At 47.5% G+C, this 24,963-nt stretch overlaps 1 protein-coding gene across 2 annotated transcripts in view; it reads right to left on the minus strand.

Moving 5' to 3' along the window:
- Window positions 1-848: 848 nt before the first annotated feature.
- The window catches only part of LOC147108984 (jun dimerization protein 2-like), a 71,543-nt gene continuing 47,428 nt past the window's right edge, over window positions 849-24,963 (minus strand). For both annotated transcript variants that reach the window (XM_086002530.1, XM_086002529.1), the window contains 3 exons: window positions 6,705-6,949; window positions 4,467-4,574; window positions 849-3,342 (listed from right to left, as the gene is read on the minus strand). In XM_086002530.1, coding sequence (XP_085858656.1) covers window positions 3,160-3,342; window positions 4,467-4,574; window positions 6,705-6,949 — 536 coding nt within the window. In that variant the 3' untranslated portion in view covers window positions 849-3,159. Of the gene's footprint in view, window positions 3,343-4,466; window positions 4,575-6,704; window positions 6,950-24,963 lie in introns of those variants that run through there.

The following is a 24,963-nucleotide window of genomic DNA, read 5'->3' on the forward strand; positions in this document are numbered from 1 at the left end:
ACGGAGACGGGCCGGGGAGACGGAGACGGGCCGGGGAGACGGGAACGAGCCGGGGAGAGGGAGACGGGAACGGGCCGGGGGGACGGAGACGGGCCGGGGAGACGGGGACGGGTCGGGGAGACGGAGACGGGCCGGGGAGACGGAGACGGGAACGGGCCGGGGAGACGGAGACGGGCCGGGGAGACGGAGACGGGCCGGGGAGACGGGAACGAGCCGGGGAGATGGAGACGGGAACGGGCCGGGGAGACGGAGACGGGCCGGGGAGACGGAGACGGAGACGGGGTGATGGAGACGGGCCGGGGAGACGGGGACGGGTCGGGGAGACGGAGACGGGCCGGGGAGACGGAGACGGGCCGGGGAGACGGAGACGGGTCGGGGAGACGGAGACGGGCTGGGGAGACGGGGACGGGTCGGGGAGACAGAGACGGGAACGGGCCGGGGAGACGGGAACGGGCCGGGGAGACAGAGACGGGCCGGGGAGACGGAGACGGGTCGGGGAGACGGGGACGGAGACGGGCCAGGATGACGGAGACGGGCCGGGGAGATGGAGACGGAGACGGGCCGGGGAGACGGGGACGGGTCGGGGAGACGGAGACGGGCCGGGGAGACGGAGACGGGCCGGGGAGACGGAGACGGGAATGGGCCGGGATGACGGGGACGGGCCGGGGAGACGGAGACGGGCCGGGGAGACGGAGACGGGCCGGGGAGACGGAGACGGGAATGGGCCGGGATGACGGGGACGGGCCGGGGAGACGACACTTTTTCGATCCAGCACTCACCTGCTGCAGAAATACTCACCTTTTATACAGCAGCTTTATTTTTAAATGGAGGCTACCACAGCACAAATATATGACAATGAATGTTTACTGATTGTTAAACAGAATAAAAATCAGATCTGTCAAACAAAACTCTATTACAAAGTAAAAAAAAACGAAAGCGTTGCTGCTGCCGCCAGCACCGAGCTAGAACACAGAGAGTGTCGGGCGACAATCGCGCACAGAGCTATAAAAACACGGAAAGACACAGATGGCGGCAGTGGAACCGGGAACGTTCCCGGCCTGTTGCTCGGCTGTAAACACGCTGCACCATTTGGACGCCTGCGTCACAAACCACGGGGTTAAGTAACAGAAAATGTATGTTGCTCAGTGTCAGTTCTCCTGCACACGATTCAACGAGCTGCAATTGTCATTGGCCACCAACTCCTGGGGAGAGACCGACCCTGGTCTCCGATCAGTAACCAGGCAGCAATCATCCACTGCAGGGCAGAAATGCCAGCCCGCCACGCGCACCTGATTGCTCCAGAGCTTGCTGGACTCCTTCACCTTTCCACTTCCTGCTCCTGACCCACCGTGTTGCTCATTGACAACATGTTGGCTTTGGTTACTCCACTGGCATGGAGAGTAGTGGGCAACACACACCCACATTATTAGACTGGGTCCAGGTGGAAGAGATATTTGGTTAGTGAGATCAGGAGCAACAGCCATGAGAGCACAGAAGCAGGTTAAATGTCAGGGGGTTTTCTTTTCACAGAGAGCTGTTGACCCCTGGAACAAGTTGTCAGCTCCTGCAGTGAGTGACAACACTGCCTACAGAGGGTAGGTGGGTATTGGGGAATGTCTCCCAGTCACCTTGGTCTCCTGGACCTTGCCAGATCGCCTTCGGGGTTTGAAGAGGAATTTCCCAGAGTCATCTTGTTTCCTGTATTGGCCGGAGGTTTCCTGCCTCTCCCGGGAGATTGGGGAGTGGCGTGAGTGAGAAGTAGCTGGGGGTGATGTGGGGCAGGCTGGTTTATATCTGATAGCACCTTCCATCAGGCCAGGGGCACCTTGTGAGCACTATCCCAGGAAGTGAACCCCTGAGTATCATCACCAAAACAAGATGCTCTCTACTGAGCCCTCGAGCCTGCTGTTGGACATGGAAACATTGAGGAGCAGGACCTTGAAAGGACGCCCGAAATAAGGATCTCGGTGCTAACTGTGTACAGCACATGGCAGTGTGAGGGACTCCTGCCTTTCAAGCACATCAGCTCCTTGCATCTGTTCAAGAGACAGACACAGGCAGAGAGGCATTTTTTTATTATTTCACCTGTGCTGCTCACCGATGGTCAATACTAATCAATGCTCCTGTGGGGGGGAACCTTCACTGCAGCCTGAACCTTCACTGCAGCCTTTATAATTCTCATGGGCCTCAAAGTGGGCATTTCTGCAGTTCCAGGTTCCAGAAAACATCCACCGCTCCACTTTGACCAGTTTGTAAAAGGATTTCCTCGGGTGAAGAATCTCAGCCCATCCAGGCTACTCCTGGTCACCACAGCAGCTACTTGCATCTTCCTCTATTCCTTGTCCTTTCTCCATATCCCTTCTTTCCCAAGTATCAATCTCTTTTAAATGAACAAAGTATCAGTGACCTCTTCAGCAATCTGTCCCACCTCCTCCTTCATCAATACAGTTTTGCTGGATTCACTTCTAAGCAGCGGATCTCAGATTGGAAGAACTGAGCCGTGCAATGGCAGCAAGCGAAGCAGCTCCCTGTGTCACTCAGGCACAAGAACATCAAAGAAAGAGACACTTTCACTCCCAGCCCCAAACCCTGGTCTGTACCCACGCTGTCTATTCCATTCTCTCCCTCCCTCCCAAAAGGTTCTCTTGTCCGTGGTATCTGTGTGTAGTGCACGTCAGCCCATGGCCCAGAATTGTGCCACGTGCCACCATTCGGTCCGTGTGAACCAGCACACGGCACTTTAAAAGTATTTGTACAGCCAGCCAAACATGGGCCAGAGTGAGACTCAATTCATGTCGCTCCAACAGTGAAGTTCCTGCACGCCAAATATAAACCAGACAGAGTCCTGTAAGAAACATTATGACCAGAACTGGATCCTCAGGCTGTCTGACGAAAGGTCCCAGACCTGAAACGTTAACTCTGTTTCTCTCTCCACAGACGCTGCCTGACCTGCTGAGTATTTCCAGCATTTTCTGTTTTTATTTCAGATTTCCAGCATCCGCAGTATTTTGCTTTTGAATCCTCAGGCAGTTCCCTGGCTGAGAGCGATTGCCCAGTGTTCACCTGGAACGATGCACCAATGCAAGGGCAGAGTCTGTGTTAGATAGCAGCTTTGTACTGTAATGTGATTTCAGAGCTGCTGGAGGGCAGGAGGGTCCCTCACTTCTTCAGCTGATCAAGGAGTGGATTGCTCTCTGTCTCTGGGGTTTTGACGCTGTCTGTCCTCACGATACACGTGGGCCGATGTCTGTTCAGCATATGAATGAGCTGCTGTCGTTCCTGTTTCAGTTCCTCAATCTGTGCTTTCAGCTCACTGTTCATCTGCTCCAGCCTCTCAGACTCCTGTGGGCACAGAATAGGAAGCTCTGAGTGTCCTTCTGGGCACAGCACATCTCCCATTTAAACACTCTCGGAGAAACACAGAAACATAGAAGATAGGAGCAGGAGTAGGCCATTCGGCCCCTCGAGCCTGCTCCGCCATTCAATGAGATCATGGCTGATCATCCAAATTCAGTACCCGGGCCCTGCCTTCTCCCCATATCCCTTGATCCCCTTAGCCTTAAGAAATATATCCGACTCCTTCTTGAATATATTTAAAGAATTGGCCTCAACTGTCTTCAGTGGTAGAGAATTCCACAGGTTCACCACTCTCTGGGTGAAGAAATTCCTCCTCATTTCAGTCCTAAATGGCCTACCCCTTATCCTTAGACTGTGACCCCTGGTTCTGGACTCCCCCAACCATCGGGAACATCCTTCCTGCATCTAGTCTGTCCAGTCCTGTTCGAATTTTATAAGCTTCAATGAGATCCCCTCTCATTCTTCTAAACTCCAGCGAGTATAAGCCCAATCGACCCAATCTCTCCTCATACGTCATTCCTGCCATCCTAGGTATCAGCCTGGTGAATCTTCGCTGCACTCCCTCCATGGCAAGGACATCCTTCCTCAGATAAGGATACATGAACATATCTGTGTAAATGTGTACAGGAGCCAGCAATGGTACTACAAATACCTTGTTAAAGCTCGTAGAGATTATGCAAACCAAACTAAAAATATTCTTGTTCACTGTAAGCTGGGCACAATGAAAGTAGGAATGTCACAGCTAAACAACTTTAACCTGCTAACACTCGCCAACAAAGCATCAATAATCAACAGTATAAAAACCCACAATATGAAGGTCCAACCAGCAGCACTGGGAGATTGGCACAGGCCAAGGGAGTCAACCTTTCCACATCAGGTCAGTCGCTGCCAAACCCCATCACTCCCAGTGTCCCGGCAGCACAGCCTCAATGACAGCCTATTACTGCTGCAATGTGGCTGCAGGAACGGTGGGAGATTTACACAAAGAGAGAGTCAATCTACAGCACACCCAGGAAGCGGCGGTGCGTTAGTCTAACATTCAATGAACGGTGTAAGCATTGAGCGGCAGACTGTCAGTGAACCCGTGTCTGCACTGGAGCAGCGCTCACCTTCTGCAGGAACTCCGTTCTCTCTTTCTTCTTATTTCTGCATCGAGCTGCTGCCACTTTGTTTTTCTCTCTCCTTCGTTTCCGTCGTTCGTCATCCTCCTGATCTGTCTGAAGAGAATTATAAATATAAACGTCTCTCCGTCACATAGAATCACGCAGTACAGAAGGAAGCCATTCGGCCTGTTGTGCCTGTGCTGGGAACAGCATCATGCGGCTGGGTTTTAATATATGCAAGGTTGGTTTTTAAAAACTTGCCAAATAATACTTACCCCTTCAACATATCATCTCCTGGAATTAGCCGAGCACAATATACATCCTCCACACATCATCAATGCCCTTCATCGCGTTAAATAGCACAGAAAAACAACGCAAACACTTCTATTGATTAGATACAGAGTGACTACACTACACTGTCCCATCCAACACTCCCAGGGCAGGTACAGCACGGGTTAGATACAGAGTAAAGCTCCCTCTACACTGTCCCATCAAACACTCCCAGGGCAGGTACAGCATGGGTTAGATACAGAGTAAAGCTCCCTCTACACTGTCCCATCCAACACTCCCAGGGCAGGTACAGCATGGGTTAGATACAGAGTGTGGTAAACCACTGTTATAGTTATCACTGTATATTGTTCTCACTGTTCTCACTGTCACATCACTACACGAGGTCGCCTCTTGTCGCACTGTTATACCTGGGCTGACCACCTCCGACTCCGCCCATTACCTGCCCAGGTATAAAGGTAGCTGACTGGCTAGTATTCCTCCCTGTTGGATCGGATCACCCACGAGGGTGGGCTCTGTTATTTAGCCAATAAAAACCTTCAGTTACGTTCTTAACTCGTCGCCTTTTATTGGACTAATTGATAGGCATATCACAGAGTAAAGCTCCCTCTACACTGTCCCATCAAACACTCCCAGGGCAGGTACAGCACGGGTTAGATACAGAGTAAAGCTCCCTCTACACTGTCCCATCAAACACTCCCAGGGCAGGTACAGCACCGGTTAGATACAGAGTAAAGCTCCCTCTACACTGTCCCATCAAACACTCCCAGGGCAGGTACAGCACGGGTTAGATACAGAGTAAAGCTCCCTCTACACTGTCCCATCAAACACTCCCAGGGCAGGTACAGCATGGGTTAGATACAGAGTAAAGCTCCCTCTGCACTGTCCCATCCAACACTCCCAGGGCAGGTACAGCACGGGTTAGATACAGAGTAAAGCTCCCTCTACACTGTCCCATCAAACACTCCCAGGGCAGGTACAGCACCGGTTAGATACAGAGTAAAGCTCCCTCTACACTGTCCCATCAAACACTCCCAGGGCAGGTACAGCACGGGTTAGATACAGAGTAAAGCTCCCTCTGCACTGCCCCATCAAACACTCCCAGGGCAGGTACAGCACGGGTTAGATACAGAGTAAAGCTCCCACTACACTGTCCCATCAAACACTCCCAGGGCAGGTGCAGCACGGGTTAGATACAGAGTAAAGCTCCCTCTACACTGTCCCATCAAACACTCCCAGGGCCGGTACAGCACGGGTTAGATACAGAGTAAAGCTCCCTCTACACTGTCCCATCAAACACTCCCGGGGCAGGTACAGCACGGGTTAGATACAGAGTAAAGCTCCCTCTACACTGTCCCATCAAACACTCCCAGGGCAGGTACAGTACGGGTTAGATACAGAGTAAAGCTCCCTCTACACTGTCGCATCAAACATTCCCAGGGCAGGTACAGTACGGGTTAGATACAGAGTAAAGCTCCCTCTACACTGTCCCATCAAACACTCCCAGGGCAGGTACAGCACGGGTTAGATACAGAGTAAAGCTCCCTTTACACTGTCCCATCAAACACTCCCAGGGCAGTAAAGCACGGGTTAGATACAGAGTAAAGCTCCCTCTACACTGTCCCATCAAACACTCCCAGGGCAGGTACAGCACGGGTTAGATACAGAGTAAAGCTCCCTTTACACTGTCCCATCAAACACTCCCAGGGCAGGTACAGCACGGGTTAGATACAGAGTAAAGCTCCCTTTACACTGTCCCACCAGACACTCCCAGATCCCAGTGTCTGCTTCATCCCCGGTCATCTTACAGAAGGGGTAAGGGCTGTGACGCAATGCCTGTGTCCTGAGGTCGTCGAACACAATGATGAGACAGTAGAATTAATAGTCCTTTGTAGTTGTTCATCCTTCACATCCCCTTCCAGCAAGCCTCTGCAACATGTCATTTCCAAACCTCACCTCGCTCTTCACCGACTGTGGCCGCTTCCCGTATTTCACTCCAAGGAAGTGCAGAGGCGAGATTATCCCACTCACGTGCCGGAGATCTGTGAATTTCAGCTCCTCGGCTGTTAGTGTGTTTGTGGGCATTCCCGTTAGCGTTCCAATGACTGGGAGAGATCCGGCAGTTAGCGAGGGATCTGGGATCTGTCCAGGCATCATCTCCAGAAAATACAAAGTACGGGTCTCAGAACCTCTCCAAACCCCTGTGATAGAGAGAGGTCATGTTAGAGGTCACAGGACAAATCTCAACCTACTTTAAACAATAACAACCTTCAGTAACCAGAGGAACTCATTAACCTACATTACAGCGACTGCACTGCAAAAATACTTCATTTGTTGTGAAGAGCTTTGGGACGACCTGAGGTTGTGGAAGGTGCTATATAAATGCACGTTTTTTTTCCCCCACTAACCAGTGGAGCTCACTCACCCCTCACTGACCAGTGGGGCTCACTCACCCCTCACTGACCAGTGGGGCTCACTCACCCCTCACTGACCAGTGGGGCTCACTCACCCCTCACTCACCAGTGGGGCTCACTCACCCCTCACTGACCAGTGGGGCTCACTCACCCCTCACTGACCAGTGGGGCTCACTCACCCCTCACTGACCAGTGGAGCTCACTCACCCCTCACTGACCAGTGGGGCTCACTCACCCCTCACCGACCAGTGGGGCTCACTCACCCCTCACTGACCAGTGGAGCTCACTCAATACAATACAATACAATACAAATCGCTTTATTGGCATGATAAGGTACATCTTATGTTGCCAAAGCATCAAAATACATTTATGGTTGAACACATAAACGCGGTTCCATTCATACAGTGTATAAACAGGTATATCCCTGAGTTTATAAATATATTTTCGCCTTGTTTATATATACTCTTGTCTTAGTTTACTGGTTGTCCCTCTGTTCATGGCAAGCTGTAACATAGTGTGCCGCCAGTGTTACACAGCTTCTCTCCTCCCCCAGTAGGAATGGGAGTTTTTGGTTGTCAGTCAGATTTCTGAATTCAGGGCATATTTGTGAGAATTTTTGATAGAAATTCTCTCTGATGCCCTGATATTTTCCACAGGCTGTGAGGAAGTGCATCTCTGTCTCAACTACTCCCTGACTGCAGTGAGAGCATATCCTGTCTTCTCTTGGCAGCCTGGTCTGCCTGTGTCTGCCTTTTTCGATCGCTAGGCTATGTTCGCTAAGTCTGTACCTTGTCAAGGTTCTTCTCAGTTTGTTATCCTTTACCATGGTCAGGTAATCAGCTATGTTGTATTGTCTGTTTAGGGCCAAGTAGCAATTGAGTTTGCTTTGGGTTTTTGTTGTTTCTGCCCAATATGACAGATATTTTTCCTTTTGCTTAGCGACGATTGTGTTGGGTCGAATTCTTTGTGTTACCCTGTCACTGTCCTGGGGCTGGTTATTGTTAGTATTGTTATTAGTTACTTTATTGAGTCCCAGGACTAGTTGACTGAGGGTATTCTTCTTTATGGTCAGCTCTTGGCATTTCAGGGCGTCGTAGTGATAGCATTGGGGGTTGCTCATTTGTAGGTGATTCCAAAATTTGGTGGCTCTTTTTTGGATAGTGATTATTAATGGGTATTGGCCTAGTTCCGCCCTGCATGCGTTGTTTACTGTTTTCCTTTGAGTCCGGAGGATACTTTTACAGAATTCCGCATGTAGGATCTCAATTGGGTGTTTGTCCCATTTTGCAAAATCTTGTTGTGTTAGTGGTCCCCAGACCTCACTGCCATAGAGTGCAATTGGTTCAATTACTGATTTGAAAATTTTGAGCCAAATGCTAATTGGGATTTCTATTTGGATTGATTTTTTGATGGCATAGAAAGCCCTTCTTGCTTTCTCTTTCAGTTCATTCACAGCCAGTTTGAAGTTTCCCGTAGAACTGATTTTTAAGCCCAAGTATGTGTAGTGAGTGGTTTGTTCAATTTTGGTTGTTCCTACTGTGAAATTTATTGTGGGTCCATGTTGTTTGGATCTTTGCTGGAACACAAGGACTTTGGTTTTTTGGGGATTTATTGTCAGGGCCCAAGTCTGGCAGTACGACTCCAGCAGGTCCAGGTTCTGCTGTAGACCCTCCTTAGTTGGTGACAGCAGAACCAGGTCGTCGGCATAGAGGAGGAATTTAACCTTGGATTCATATAGGGTGAGGTCGGGTGCTGTAGATTGTTCAAGTAGTTTTGCCAATCCATTAATGTAAATATTAAAGAGTGTCGGTGAGATTGGCGAGCCCTGCGTCACCCCCCGCCCCTGTGGGAAGTATTTTGTTTGTTTGTCTCCAATTTTAACTGCACATTTATTGTTTGTATACATTGATTTAATTACATCATATGTTTTACCTCCTACCCCGCTTTCGATAAGTTTCAGGAATAAACCGTCATGCCAGATGGAGTCGAAAGCCTTCTGGAAATCTACAAAGCATGCGTAGATTTTGCTTTTGTTATGGTGAACGTGTTTGTCAATTAGGGTCTGTAGGGTGAAGATATGATCGGATGTTCTATAGTTTGGCAGGAATCCAATTTGGCTTTTACTCAAGACATTGTGCTCTTCAAGGAAGTTTATAAGTCTTTTGTTTATGATGCTACAGAATACCTTCCCCAGGTTACTGTTTACACAGATGCCTCGATAGTTGTTTGGGTCGATTTTGTCCCCACTTTTGTATATGGGTGTTATGAGTCCTTTGTTCCAGATGTCAGGGAAATAACCGACACTCAGAACCAAGTTGAAGAGTTTTAGGATAGCCAGTTTCAGTTTGTCGTCTGCGTGTTTAATCATCTCGTTTAGTATGCCGTCTGTCCCGCAAGCTTTTCCTGGTCGCAGGTCCTTGAGTTTTTCAAGAAGTTCTTTTTCTGTTATTATGGCGTCTAGCGGGTTTTGGTTATCTTTTATGGCCATTTCAAGCTTTTCAAGTTTTTTGCGTATTTGGTGTTGCTCTGGTCCTAGTGTGTTTTTCTGGTATAATTTTTCAAAGTGGTTTACCCATGTGTCCCCATTTTGAATGGACAAATCGTCGTGTTGTTTTTTGTGTAGTGTTTTCAAGTTGTCCCAGAAACAACTCACCCCTCACTGACCAGTGGAGCTCACTCACCCCTCACTGACCAGTGGGGCTCACTCACCCCTCACTGACCAGTGGAGCTCACTCACCCCTCACTGACCAGTGGAGCTCACTCACCCCTCACTGACCAGTGGGGCTCACTCACCCCTCACTGACCAGTGGAGCTCACTCACCCCTCACTGACCAGCTGCCCTATAAGAGGGCTCAAGCACAGAGAGAGTGAACTTCTAAACAGAGTGAATTGCAAACAGAGTTATGGCTTTAAATGAGAAGCTGTTGAGTGGGAATTAGGTACAGAGGGGGAAGGAGGTGCTAAGTAATTTAAACTGAAGGACAAAAGCAAAACAAAAAGAGGGAGAGCGCTCCCTCAGCACTGGAGTGTCAACCTAGATTTTTGTGCTCAAGTCTCTGGAGTGGGACTTGAACCCACAAGCGTTTTATTCAGAGACAAGGGCGCTGCCCACTGAGCCACAGCTGACACTTAGTGCAAGTAAAGAGGACTAAGTAATACTCAGCAGGTCAGGCAGCAACTGTGGAGAGAGACACACAGGTTTCTGAGCTTGAGGAGCAGCTGGAGTCACTGCAGGGCATCCGGGAGGCTGAGAGTGTCCTGGAGCACACGTTCCAAGAGGTGGTCACCATGCAGCTACAGAGTTCAGGAGGAGAGTAAGTGAGTGGCCATCCAGCAGGGTAGGCAGAGGCAGGCAGTGCAGGAATCTTCCGGAAGTGTAGCACTCTTAAATGGTTTTTCAGTGCTGAATACCCGTGAGGAGAGTGCAGTCGAGAGCACATCCATGGCACCATGAGGCTAATGACTGCACAGGGGAGCACAGCAAAGTGTAAAAATGCAGTAGTTATAGGGGACTCAGTAGTCAAGGGATAGCTAGGGAAGAATTTAAAGATCAGGACCTTTAAGGGTGGTAATCTCTGGATTACTCTCAGTGCTACGTGTTAGTGAGTATAGGAACAGCAAGATAAAGCAGGTTAATGTGTGGCTGGGGAAATGGTGGCGGAGGGAGGGCTTTAGATTCCTGAGTGCAGCGAGCACAGAGTGAACTACTGGGAGTTTCATAAGTGTGGGAGTTTTAAGGGTTAAAATCTAGTGTTAATTGCTAGTAGCTCTTAAGTAAGATTAACTGTTTAAGTTAACATTTAAACTTTCTTCAGGCTTAAGCAGAGACAAACAAGCAAGATCTCCCGCTGGAGATAGTGAATTAGCTAACTGGATTAAACTGGTTCCTGAAACAGTAGCAGAGCAGTGCTGATCATCTGAGTCACAAACAGTTTAAACACAGGGACCTGTGAGTGCAGCCAGCACTGAGTGAACAACTGGGAGTTTGGCAAGTGTGGGAGTTTGGTGAAGTGGAGGAAGGAGGTGCTTGCTTTTCCTAACTTCTCCCGCAGAGCGGCGGCGGACCTGAGCGGGAGCAGACCGAGGCCCGAGAGCGGGGATAAAAGCAGCAACAGACCTGCATCAACAAAAGAAAATGGCAGTGTGACATCACAGGTAAGGCAGGTGAGTGATTGGTAGTAACTGTGGGCTAAGTTTTAAGTTAACATATAGCATATAACTAAATTTTAAAAACAAAACTTAATTTAATAAACTAAACGAGGTAAATAATTTGATTAACACTAAACTAATTAATTAAATTAATTAAATAACGGGAGAACAGGAGATGTGTTGCTGCTGCAATATGTGGGAGCTTGTGGGCATTTTTGTCCAGGGTGACTGCATCTGCGGTAAGTGTCTGCAGCTCGAGGAACTTCGGCTCCGAGTCGAGGAGCTGGAGTCCGAGCTGCAGATATTGCGAGACATCAGGGAGGGAGAAAGTTACCTGGACCTTTTGCTCCAGGAGGCAGCCACACCCCTTAGATTAAATACTTTAGAATTGACACATGGCCAGGGACAGGAGGGTGTGACTGCGAGTGAGGCCAGTACGGGGAACCAGGAGGTAGTATTGCAGGAGCCTCAGTCCCTGCACTTGTCCAATAGATTCGAGGTTCTTGCAACCCTTGTGGTCAAGTGCGGGGACCGCGGGGAGGACGAGCAAACTGACCACGGCACCGTGGTACAGAAAGCCATTCAAGTGGGGGGAGTAAAAAGGAAGCTGGTTGTAGTAGGCGACAGTATAGTTAGGGGGATAGACGCTGTTCTCTGCAGCCTGGAGCGTGAGTCCCGAAGGCTATGTTGCCTACCCAGTGCCAGGGTAAAGGACATCTCCTCCGGGCTGGAGATGAACTTGGAGTGGGAGGGGGAGGATCCAGTTGTCGTGGTCCACGTAGGTACCAAAGACATAGGTAGGACAAAGAAAGAGGTTCTGCTGAGAGAGTTTGAGCAGCTAGGGACTAAATTAAAAAGCAGAACCACAATGGTCATAATCTCTGATTACCGGAGCCACGAGCAAATCGACATAGGGTTAATAGGATCAGGGAGATGAATGCATGGCTCAGAGATTGGCGTGGGAGAAGTTGGTTCTCTGCCACAGAGGGCGGTGGAGGCTAGTTCATTAAATATATTCAAGAAAGAGTTGGATATATTTCTTGAGGCTAAAGGGATCAAGGGATATGGGGAAAAGGCAGGGACAGGGTACTGAATTTGGATGATCAGCCATGATCACATTGAATGGCGGAGCAGGCTCGAAGGGCCGAATGGCCTACTCCTGCTCCTATCTTCTATGTTTCTATATGTTTCTATGTTTCGATTCGTGGGGCACTGGCATCAGTACTGGGGAAAGAGAGAGCTGTTCTGTTGGGACGGACTACACCTGAACCATGCTGGGACCAGAGTTCTAGCGAATCGAACAACTAGGGAGGTAGATAGGGCTTTAAACTAAATAAGGGGTGGGGGAGGGTCCCAGTGGAGAGAAATCTAGAATACTAAAGAGAAAAGACAAGGAAGCAGTGCAAGAACGTGATTGGGGTAAGGATAACCAGATTGTGTCAGGAAGGGACAGAGCGTACAAACAAAGGAGTGCACTAACAAACAGGGTCCGGGTAAGAACAAATGGTAATAAGACAAATAGGCCATAGTACCAAAAAATGTTAAGATGTCTAAAAATGTTAAAAAGACACTGTATCTGAATGCACAAAGCATTCGTAATAAGGTAGACGTATTAACAGTGCAAATAGATGTAAACGGATACGATATAATTGCGATTACAGAGACATGGCTACAGGGTGACCAAGGCTGGGAGCTGAATATCCAAGGATATTCGATATTTAGGAAGGACAGATAAAAAGGAAAAGGAGGTGGGGTGGCGTTGTTAGTAAAGGATGAAATCAGAGCAATAGTGAGAAAGGATACTGGCTCAGAAAATCACGGTGTAGAATCAGTCTGGGTGGAGCTAAGAAGCACCAAGGGGCAGAAAGCACTGGTGGGAGTTGTCTATAGGCCTCCAAACAGTAGTGGTAATGTAGGGAATGGCATCCAACAGGAAATTAGAGATGCATGTAACAAGGGTACTACAGTAATCATGGGTGACTTTAATCTACATATAGACTGGCCAAACCAAATTAGCAATAATACTGTGGAGGATGAATTCCTGGAGTGTGTACGAAATGGTTTTTTAGACCAGTACGTTGAGGAGCCAACTAGGGAACAGGCTATCCTAGATTGGGTATTGTGCAATGAGAAGGAGTTAATTAATAATCTTCTTGTGCGGGGTTCTTTAGGGAAGAGTGACCATAACATGATAGAATTCTTCATTAAGATGGAAAGTGAAGTAGTCCAATCTGAAACTAGGGTCCTAAATCTAAATGAAGGAAACTAGGAAGGTATGAGGAGTAAGTTGGCTATGATAGATTGGGGAGCTTCATTAAAAGGCATGACGGTGGATAGACAATGGCTAACATTTAAGGAACGAATGCATGAATTGCAACAGTTATACATTCCTTTCTGGCGCAAAAACACAAAAGGAAAAGCGGCCCAACCGTGGCTAACAAAATAAATTAAGGATCGTATTAGATCCAAAGAGGAGTCATATAAAGTTGCTAGAAAAAGTAGCAAGCCAGAGGATAGGGAACAGTTTAGAGTTCAGCAAAAAAGGACCAAAAGATTGATTAAAAGGGGAAAAATAGAGTATGAGAATAAACTTACAAGAACATAAAAGCGGATTGTAAAAGCTTCTACAAGTATGTAAAAAGAAAAAGATTAGTGAAGACAAATGTCGGTCCCTTACTGTCAGAAACGGGATAATTTATAATGTGGAACAAGGAAATGGCAGAGCAATTAAACAAATACTTTGGTTGTGTCTTCACGGAAGAGGACACAAATACAGGTAGACTATCCCTTATCCGAAAACCTTGGGACTAACTGTGTTTCGGAATTTGGAATCTTTCGGATTTCAGAACGGATGAAATGGACAAGAGGCGGCACGGTGGCATAGTGGTTAGCACTGTTGCCTCACAGCGCCAGGGACCCGGGTTCGAATCCGGCCTCGGGTGACTGTCTGTGTGGAGTTTGCACATTAGAGTCATAGAGTCATAGAGTTTTACAGCACAGAAAGAGGCCCTTCGGCCCATCGTGTCTGCGCCGCCCATCCATCCCTGTCCAGTCTAATCCCATTTTCCAGCATTTGGTCCATAGCCTTGTATGCAATGGCATTTCAAGTGCTCATCCAAATGCTTCTTGAATGTTGTGAGGGTTCCTGCCTCCACCACCCTTTCAGGCATTGAGTTCCACATTCCAACCACCCTCTGGGTGAAAAAGTTCCTCCTCAAATCCCCTCTAAATCTCCTGCCCCTTACCCTGAATCTATGCCCCCTTGTTATTGACCCCCCCACTAAGGGGAAAAGTTCCTCTTTATCTACCCTATCTATGCCCCTCATTATTTTGTACACCTCAATCAGGTCCCCCCTCAGCCTTCTCTGCTCCAAGGAAAACAACTCCAGCCTGTCCAGCCTCTCTTCATAGCTGAGGCGCTCCATCCCAGGTAACATCCTGGTGAATCTTCTCTGCACCCTCTCCAAAGCAATCACATCCTTCCTATAGTGAGGCGACCAGAACTGCACACAGTACTCCAGCTGTGGCCTCACCAGCGTTTTGTACAGCTCCATCATAACCTCCCTGCTCTTATATTCTATGCCTCGGCTAATGAAGGCAAGTGTCCCATATGCCTTTTTAACCACCTTATCTACCTGCTCCGCTGCCTTCAGGGATCTATGTACATGTACACCAAGGTCCCTCTGACCCTCTGTACTTCCTAGGGTCCTACCACTCATTGTGTATTCCCTTGCCTTATTTGTCCGTCCAAAATGCATCACCTCGCACTTTTCAGGGTTAAATTCCATTTGCCACTTTTCCGCCCATCTGACCAACCCGTTTATATCGTCCTGTAGCCGGAGGCTTTCCTCCTCGCAATTTACCACCCCACCAATTTTCGTGTCATCTGCGAACTTACTGATCATACCTTTTACATTTTCATCCAAATCATTTATGTAGATCACAAACAATAAGGGACCCAGCACCGATCCCTGAGGTACCCCACTGGACACAGGCTTCCAGTCACAAAAGCAACCTTCGACCATCACCCTCTGCCTCCTGCCACTCAGCCAGTTTAGGATCCAACGCGCCAAGGCACCCTGGATCCCATGGGCTCTTACCTTCTTGATCAGTCTCCTATGCGGGACTTTGTCAAAAGCTTTACTGAAGTCCATGTACACCACATCCACAGCATTTCCCTCATCCACCCCACTAGTCACCCCCTCGAAAAATTCGATCAGATTTGTTAGACATGATTTACCCTTAACAAAGCCATGCTGACTATCCCCGATTAATCCTTGCCTCTCCAAGTGGAGATTAATTTTGTCCCTCAGAATTTTTTCCAATAATTTCCCCACCACAGATGTTAGACTCACTGGCCTGTAATTCCCTGGTTTATCCCTGCTACCCTTCTTGAATAATGGTACTACGTTAGCTGTTCTCCAGTCCTCTGGTACATCCCCTGTGGCCAGAGAGGTTCTGAAAATTAGTGTCAGAGCCCCTGCAATCTCCTCCCTTGCCTCCCACAGCAGCCTGGGATACATCTCGTCCGGGCCTGGGGATTTATCCACTTTTTGGCCCGCTAAAACCGCTAGCACCTCCTCCCTCTCGATGCTAATATGTTCAAGTATGTCACAGTCCCCTTGCCCGATTTCTATGTCTGCATCGTCTTTCTCCATAGTGAACACAGATGCAAAAAATTCATTTAAAACCCCGCCTACATCCTCTGGCTCTACACACAGATTGCCACTTTGGTCCCTAATGGGCCCTACCCTTTCCCTGGTTATCCTCTTGCCCTTAATATACTTATAAAACATCTTAGGATTTTCCTTTATTTTGCTCGCCAGTGTTATTTCATGGCCCCTCCTCGCCCTCCTAATTTCTTTTTTAAGTATGCCCCTGCACTTTTTATACTCCTCTAGGGCTTCTTCTGTCTTTAGTCTTTTGTAACTGCCAAAAGCCCCCCTCTTATTTCTAATGCATTTTTGTATATCCCTTGTCATCCAAGGTTCCCTTTGCTTGTTGGTCCCACCCTTGACCTTTACAGGAACATGTTGGCGTTGTACTCTCTCTATTTCCCTTCTGAAAGTCTCCCACTGTTTTGATGTGGATTTTCCTATAAGCAGCTGCTCCCAGTCCACTTTGGCCAGATCCTGCCTTATCATATTAAAATCGGCCTTCCCCCAATTTAGAACCCTTATTTCCGGGCCGTCTTTGTCTTTTTCCATGACCACCTTAAATCTCACCGAATTATGGTCACTGTCGCCAAAATGCTCTCCTACTGACACTTCCACCACTTGCCCGGCTACATTCCCCAGAATTAGGTCCAGTACCGCCCCCTCTCTTGTAGGACTTTCTACATGTTGGCTCAAAAAGCTCTCCTGGATGCACTTTAAGAATTCTGCACCCTCTAAGCCTTTCACACTCTGACTGTCCCAATTTATATTGGGGAAGTTGAAATCCCCCACTATTATTACCCTATTATTTTCGCACTTCCCGGAGATTTGCCTACATATCTGTTCCTCTATCTCCCCCTGACTGTTTGGGGGCCTATAGTACACTCCCAGCAAAGTGCTTGCCCCCTTTTTGTTTTTAAGTTCTACCCATATGGCCTCATTAGAGGAACCCGCTAATATATCATCCCTCCTTACAGCAGTAATTGACTCCTTAATTAATATTGCAACACCCCCTCCCCTTTTACACCCCCCTCTGTCTCGCCTGAAGATTCTATACCCCGGAATATTGAGCTGCCAGTCCTGACCCTCCCTCAACCATGTCTCCGTGATAGCAACAATATCGTACTCCCATGTGTTCAACAACAACTTCAGTTCATCCACCTTATTTGCAAGACTCCTTGCATTAAAATAAATGCCTTCCAGCCCTGCCATATTCTCTTTTGCCTTCACATATTTGCTCTGCCTTCCCAGCTGACTTGTTTTTCCCTCTGTATTTGGCCGTAAATCACCCCCTACTATAGCTCCACTCTGTACCCCAACCCCCTGCCAAGTTAGTTTAAACCCTCCCCAGCAGTGCTAGCAAACCTCCCCGCAAGGATATTGGTTCCCCCCTGGTTCAGGTGTAAACCGTCCGACTTGTACAAGTCCCACCTTTCCCAGAAGCAGACCCAGTGATCCAGGAAACTAAAGCCCTCCCCCTTGCACCATCCCTTTAGCCACGCATTCATCTGTTCTATCTTCCTATTCCTATACTTACTAGCACGTGGCACCGGGAGTAATCCAGAGATTACAACCTTTGAGGTCCTGCTCCTTAATCCTTCACCTAGCTCCCTAAATTCTTGCTGCAGGACCTCATCCCTCTTTTTACCTATGTCGTTGGTACCAATGTGGACCACGACCACTGGCTGTTCTCCCTCCCCCTCCAGAATGCCCTGCAGCCGCTCAGTGACATCCTTGACCCTGGCATTCTCCCCGTGTTTGCGTGGGTTTCCTCCGGGTGCTCCGGTTTCCTCCCACAGTCCAAAGATGTGCGGGTTAGGTTGATTGGCTATGATAAATTGACCCTTAGTGTTAGGGGGATTAAATACGTGGGGTTACGGGGATAGGGTGGGATATGTGTCGGTGCAGGCTCGATGGGCCGAAATGGCCTCTATCCGCACTGTGGGGTTTCTGTGATTCTGTGGGGGGGGAAAGAGTCGGACATCGCGGGAGGGAGTCGGACATCGCGGGGGGGGAGTCGGACATCGCGGGGGGGGGAGTCGGACATCGTGGGGGGGGGGAGTCAGACATCGCGGGGGGGGAGTCGGACATCGCACCTCCTTTTACCTTATGAGATTCCCGGTTTACCCTACAACTACACCGGAAATACCAAGAGACGCTCCACGAAAAAACTTTCGGTTTTCAGAGGTTTTCGGAAGTGCGGATAAGGGATAGTCTACCTGTAGCTTCCCAGAAATGCCAGGAAACCAAGGTTCTAGAGAAGGAGGAATTAAAGGAAATTAGTATTAGTAAAAAAAATAGTGCTGGAGAAATTAATGGGACTGAAAGGTGATAAATCCCCAGGGCCTGATAATCTGCATCCCAGAGTACTAAAAGAGGTAGCCATGGAAATAGTGGATGCATTGGTTGTCATCTTCCAAAATTCTATAGATTATGGAACAGTTCCTGCAGATTGGAGGGTGGCAAATGTAACCCCACTATTTAAAAAAGGAGGGAGAGAGAAAACAGGGAACTACAGACCGGTTAGCCTAACATCAGTAGTAGGGAAAATGCTAGAGTCTATTATAAAGGATGTGATAACAGGACACTTAGAAAATATCAACAGGATTAGACAAAGTCAACATAGATTTATGAAAGGGCACTCGTGTTTGACAAACCTACTGAAAGAATAGATAAGGGAGAACCAGTGGATGTGGTGTATTTGGATTTTCAGAAGGCCTTAAGAGGTTAGTGTGCAAAATTAAAGCACGTGGGATTGGGGTAATATACTGGCATGGATTGAAAATTGGTTAACAGACAGGAAACAGAGAGAAGGAATGACTAGTGGGGTACCGCAGGGATCAGTGCTTGGGCCCCAGCTATTCACAATATATATCAATGATTTGGATGAGGGAACCAAATGTAATATTTCCAAGTTTACTGATGACACGAAACTAGGTGGGATTGAGAGTTGTGAGGCAGATGCAAAGAGGCTTTAAGGTGACTTAGACAACTTGAGTGAGTAGGTAGGCAAATACATGGCAGATGCAGTATAACGTGGATAAATGTGAAGTTATCCATTTCGGTAGGAAAAAAGAGAAAAGCGGAGTACAGGAAACTTTCTGGAATCCGGCACGGACAGGACCGACGTGGTGCCGGTTCATCAACAATTCCGGATAACCGAACGCTATAGTGAAAGATACGGAGCTCAGAGCTCCGTATAAAGCAACAAACCCTGTTGCCAGCTTCAAAACAATCGGCACAAGTTGCAAGCATCTCTGTAGCTTAGCAACAGCTTCAGCTACACCCTTGCACAGCAACAAATGGAGTAAAAAAAGTAACTAAAAGTAAAAAAAGTTACCTGAACCGACTCCTGAATTTTGCCGGAGAATAGAGCGTTCCGGTTATTTAGGGGCCGGTTAATCGAAAGTTTCCTGTATTATTTAAATAGTGATAGATTGGGAAATGTTGATGTACAAAGGGACCTGGGTGTCCTTGTACACCAGTCACTGAAAGCAAACATGCAGGTGCAGCAAGCAGTTAGGAAGGCAAATGGTATGTTGACCTTCATTGCAAGAGGATTTGAGTACAGGAGCAAGGATGTCTTACTACAGTTATACAGGGCCTTGGTGAGACCACATCTGGAGTACTGTGTGCAGTTTTGGTCTCCTTACCTAAGAAAGGATATACTTGCCATAGAGGGAGTGCAGCGAAGGTTCACCAGACTGATTCCTGGGATGGCAGGACTGTCGTATGAGGAGAGATTGGGTCGACTAGGCCTGTATTCACTAGAGTTTAGAAGAATGAGAGGGGATCTCATTGAAACGTATAAAATTCTGACAGGGCTAGACAGACTGGATGCAGGGAGGATGTTTCCCCTGGCTGGGGGGGTCTAGAACGAGGGGTCACAGTCTCAGGATATGGGGTAGGACATTTAGGACTGAGAGGAGGAGAAATTTCTTCACTCAGAGGGTGGTGAACCTGTGGAATTCTCTATCACAGAAGGCTGTGGAGGCCAAGTCACTGAATATATTTAAGAAGGAGATAGTTAGATTTCTAGACACAAAAGGCATCAAAGGGTACGAGGAGAGAGCTGGAATAAGGTATTGAGATAGAGGATCAGCCATGATCATATTGAATGCGGAGCAGGTTCGAAGGGCCGAATGGCCTACTCCTGCTCCTATTTTTCTATGTTTCTGTGTTTTCTGAGGCATTGGGACCAGTTCTGGAGCAGGAGAGACCTGTTCAAGATGAATGGGTTGCACCTGAACAGGGCTGGGACCAATGCCCTCTCGGGGATCTTCTTAAAGAGGAAGATTCAGACGGGGTGAAATGCGAAGCGGACCGTGGGTTTGGAGTGCATGTTTGTAAATGAATGAAGTGTGATTCATAAGGTTGGTGAGCTGAAGGCACAATTTACCACCTGCGATTATCACGGAATCATACAGCACAGGAGGCCATTCGGCCCATCGAGTCTTTGCCGACTCTTTCAAGTGTCAGTCCCACTCGACCCAGTCAGTCCCACTCCCCCGCTCTTTCCCCAAATCCCTGAAATTTTTACTCCTTCAAGTATTTATCCAATTCCCTTTTGAAGGCTGGTATTGAATCTGCCTCCACCGCCCTGTCAGGCAGCACATTCCAGATCCTAACCACTCGCTGCGTAAAAAAGTTTCCTCCTGTCGCCTCTGGTTCTTTTGCCAATCACCTTAAATCTGTGTCCTCTGGTTATCGACCCTTCAGCCACTGAAAACAGTTTCTCTTATTTACTCCATCTAAAACCTTCATGATTTTAAACACCTCTATCAAATCTCCTCTCAATCTTCTCTGCTCTATAAGAACAGGAGCAGTAGGCCAGTCGGCCCCTCGAGCCTGCTCCGGCATTCAATAAGATCATGGCTGATCCAATCTTGGCCTTAGCACCACTTTCCCGCTCTCTCCCCATAACCCTTGACTCCCTTGTAGTTCAAATGTCTGTCAATCTCCGCCTTGAATATATTCACTGACTCCGCCTCCACAGCTCTCTGGGGTCGAGAATTCCAAAGATTCACGACCCTCCTCATCTCCGTCTTAAATGGGCGACCCCCTATTCTGAAACTATGACCCCTAGTTCTAGATACCCCCACAAGGGGAAACATCCTCTCAGCAACTACCCTGTCAAGCCCCTTCAGAATCTTATATGTTTCAATTAGATCACCTCTCATTCTTCTAAACTCCAATGAGTATAGGCCCAACCTGCTCAACCTTTCGTCATACGTCAACCCCTTCATCCCAGGAATTAACCTAGTGAACCTTCTCTACACTGCCTCTAAGGAGAACAGCCCCAGCTTCTCCAGTCTCTCCACATAACTGAAGTCCCTCATCCCTGGAACCTGATGGCCTACATCCTAGGGTTTTGAAAGAGGTGGCTATAGAGATAGTGGACGCATTGGTTGTCATTTTCCAAAATTCCATAGATTCTAGAACGGTTCCCACGGATTGGAAGGTAGCAAGTGGCAGGTGGAATTTAATACAGAGAAGTGTGAGATGGTGCATTTCGGCAGAAGGAACAGGGAGAGGCAATATACACTTAATGGCACAGTTTTAAAGAGTGTGCAGGGACAGAGGGACCTGGGAGTTAATGTGCATAGGTCCCTGAAGGTGGCGGGACATATTGAGAGAGTGGTTAACAAAGCATATGGGATCTTGGGCTTCATAAATAGAGGTATTGAGTACAAAAGTAGGGAAGTTATGCTGAACCTTTATAAAGCGCTGGTTAGGCCACAACTGGAGTATTGCGTCCAGTTCTGGTCACCACACTTTAGGAAGGATGTGAAGGCCCTTGAGAGGGGGCAGAGGAGATTTACCAGAATGGTTCCGGGGATGGGGGATCTTAATTACAAGGACAGGTTGGAGAAGCTGGATTTGTTTTCATTAGCGCAAAGGAGGTTGAGGGGTGATTTGATAGAGGTGTACAAGATTATGACGGGGAAAGGCTGTTCCCACTAGTTAATGGCACAAGGACTAGGGGACACAGATTTAAGGTTTTGGGCAAGAGATACAGGGGGGATGTGAGGAAAAAAAAATTTACGCAGCGAGAGAAGAGGACCTGGAATTTGCTGCTGACGGAAGTGGTGGAAGCGGAGACACTCAGTGTTTTCAGGGGGAGACTGGATAGGCACTGGAGGGAAATAAACTTGCAGGGCTGTGGTGATAGAGCGGGGGAATGGGACTGACTGGATTTCTCTAGAGAGCCGGCACCGACTCGATGGGCCGAATGGCCTCCTCCTGTGCCGTTATGGCTCTGTGACAAATGTAACCCCACTAATTAAGAAAGGAGGGAAAGAGAAAAAGGTGAACTACAGACCAGTTAGCCTGACATCAGTAGTAGGGAAAATTATAGAATCTATTATTAAGGATGTGGTAACAGGGCACTTAGAAAATAATAATAGGATTGGGCAGAGTCAACACGGATTTATGGAAGGGAAATCGTGTTTAACGAATCTGTTAGAGTTTTTTGAGGTTGTAACTAACAGAATAGATAAGGGGGATCCAGTGGATGTGGTGTATTTGGATTTTCAGAAGGCATTCGATAAGGTGCCACACAAGAGGTTATTAAACAAAATTAGGGCTCATGGGATTGGGGGTAATATACCAGCATGGATTGAGGATTGGTTAATGGACAGAAAACAGAGTAGGAATAAACGGGTCGTTTTCGGGTTGGCAGGCTGTAACTAGTGGGGTACCACAAGGATCAGTGACTTGGGCCTCAGCTATTCACAATCTACATCAATGATTTGGATGAGGGGATCAAATGTAATATATCCAAGTTTGCTGATGATACAAAGCTGGGTGGGAGTATAAGTTGTGAGGAGGATGCAAGGAGGCTTCAAGGGGATATCGACAGGCTAAGTGAGTGGGCAAGAACATGGCAAATGGAATGGAATGTGTAGAAATGTGAAGTTATTCACTTTGGTAGGAAAAATAGAAAAGTAGAGTATTTTTTAAATGGTGAGAGAGTGGGAAATGTTGGTGTTCAGAGGGACCTGGGTGTCCTTGTACACGAATCACTGAAAGTTAACCTGCAGGTACAGCAAGCAATTAGGAAAGCAAATGGTATGTTGGCCTTTATTACAAGAGGATTTGAGTATAAGAGTAAAGACGTCTTACTGCAATGATATAGGGCCCTGGTGAGACCACACCTGGAGTATTGTGGACAGTTTTGGTCTCCTTACCTAAGGAAGGATATACTTGCCATAGAGGGAGTGCAACGAAGGTTCATGAGGTTGATTCCTGGGATGGGTGGATTGTCCTATGAGGACAGATTGAGTAGACTAGACCTATATTCTCTGGAGTTTAGAAGAATGAGGGGTGATCTCATTAAAACATACAAAATTCTTACAGGGCTTGACAGGGTCGATGCAGGGAGGATGTTTCCCCGGGCTGGGGAGTCGAGAACCAGGGGTCACAGTCTCAGAATAAGGGGTCGGCCATTTAGGACTGAGATGAGGAGAAATGTCTTCACTCAGAGGGTGGTGAATCTTTGGAATTCTCTCCCCCAGAGGGCTGTGGAGGCTCAGTCGTTGAGTATATTTAAGACAGAGATCGATAGATTTTTGGATATTAAGGGAATCAAGGGATATGGGGATAGTGCAGGAAAGTGGAGATGAGGCAGAAGATCAGCCATGATCTTATTGAATGGCGGAGCGGGCTTGAGGGGCCGAATGCCCTACTCCTGCTCCTATACTTAAAAAAGAGAAAGGGACAGACCAAGTAATTGTAGGCCAGTCAGTAGATAGGGCTTTAAACTAATGAAGGGGGGGATAGGAGGATTCAGGAAACATGGCTGCAGGGTGACAATGCCTGGGAATTAAACATACCAGGTTATTTAACGATCAGGAAGGACAGGCAGGAAGGAAGGGGAGGTGGGGTGGTTATGTTAATAAAGGAAGGAATCACTGTAATACAGAGAAATGATATTGGGTCAAAAGATCAGGATAATGAAACAGTTTGGGTGGAGATAAGGAATAATAAGGGGAAAAAAACACTAGTGGGCGTAGTCTATAGGCCTCCGAACAGTTGCAACTCGGTTGGACGGAGTATCAATCAGGAAATAGTTGAGGCTTGTAATAAGGGAACATCTATAATTATGGGGGATTTTAACTATCATATTAACTGGACAAATCAAATTGGGCAGGGCTGCCTTGAGGATGAGTTCATTGAGTGTATTAGGGATGGGTTTCTTGAGCAGTATGTAACTGAACCGACCAGGGGGCAAGCAACCTTAGATCTGGTCCTGTGTAACGAGACAGGATTAATTAAAAATGTCCTAGTAAAGGATCCCCTTGGAATGAGTGACCATAACATGGTTGAATTCCATGTTCAATTAGAGGGTGAGGAGGTTGTATCTCAAACAAGTGTGCTAAGCTTGAATAACGGAGACTATGAAGGTATGAGAGCAGAATTGAGCAAAGTGGATTGGGAAAATAGATTAAAGGGTAAGACGATACATGATCAGTGGTGTACATTTAAGGAGTTATTTTACAACTTCCAAAGAAAGTATATTCCACTGAGAAGAAAAGGGTGTAAAAGAAAAGACAGCCATCCGTGGCTAAGTAAAGAAATTAAGGATAGTATTCGACTAAAAACAAGGGCATATAAGGTAGCCAAATCTAGTGGGAGGATAGAGGATTGGGAAAACTTTAAAAGACAGCAAAAAATAACAAAAAGATTGATTAGGAAAGGGAAGATAGATTATGAAAGTAAATTAGCAAAAAATATAAAAACAGATAGTAAGAGTTTTTATAGTTATATAAAAAGAAAAAGGGAGGCTAAAGTAAATGTTGGTCCCTTAGAGGATGAGACCGGGAAATTAATGGTGGGAAATATGGAGATGGCAAAAACACTGAATGAATATTTTGCATCAGTCTTTATAGAGGACACCAAGAATATCCCAACACTGGTCAAGCAGGGGGCTATAGGGGGGGAGGAGATAAACATGGTCAAAATCACTAAGGAAGTGGTACTCGGTAAAATAATGGG

The sequence above is a fragment of the Somniosus microcephalus genome, chromosome 12, assembly GCF_052327205.1.
Source record: "Somniosus microcephalus isolate GS21.2 chromosome 12, FLI_Smic_1.0, whole genome shotgun sequence".
Taxonomy (NCBI): domain Eukaryota; kingdom Metazoa; phylum Chordata; class Chondrichthyes; order Squaliformes; family Somniosidae; genus Somniosus; species Somniosus microcephalus.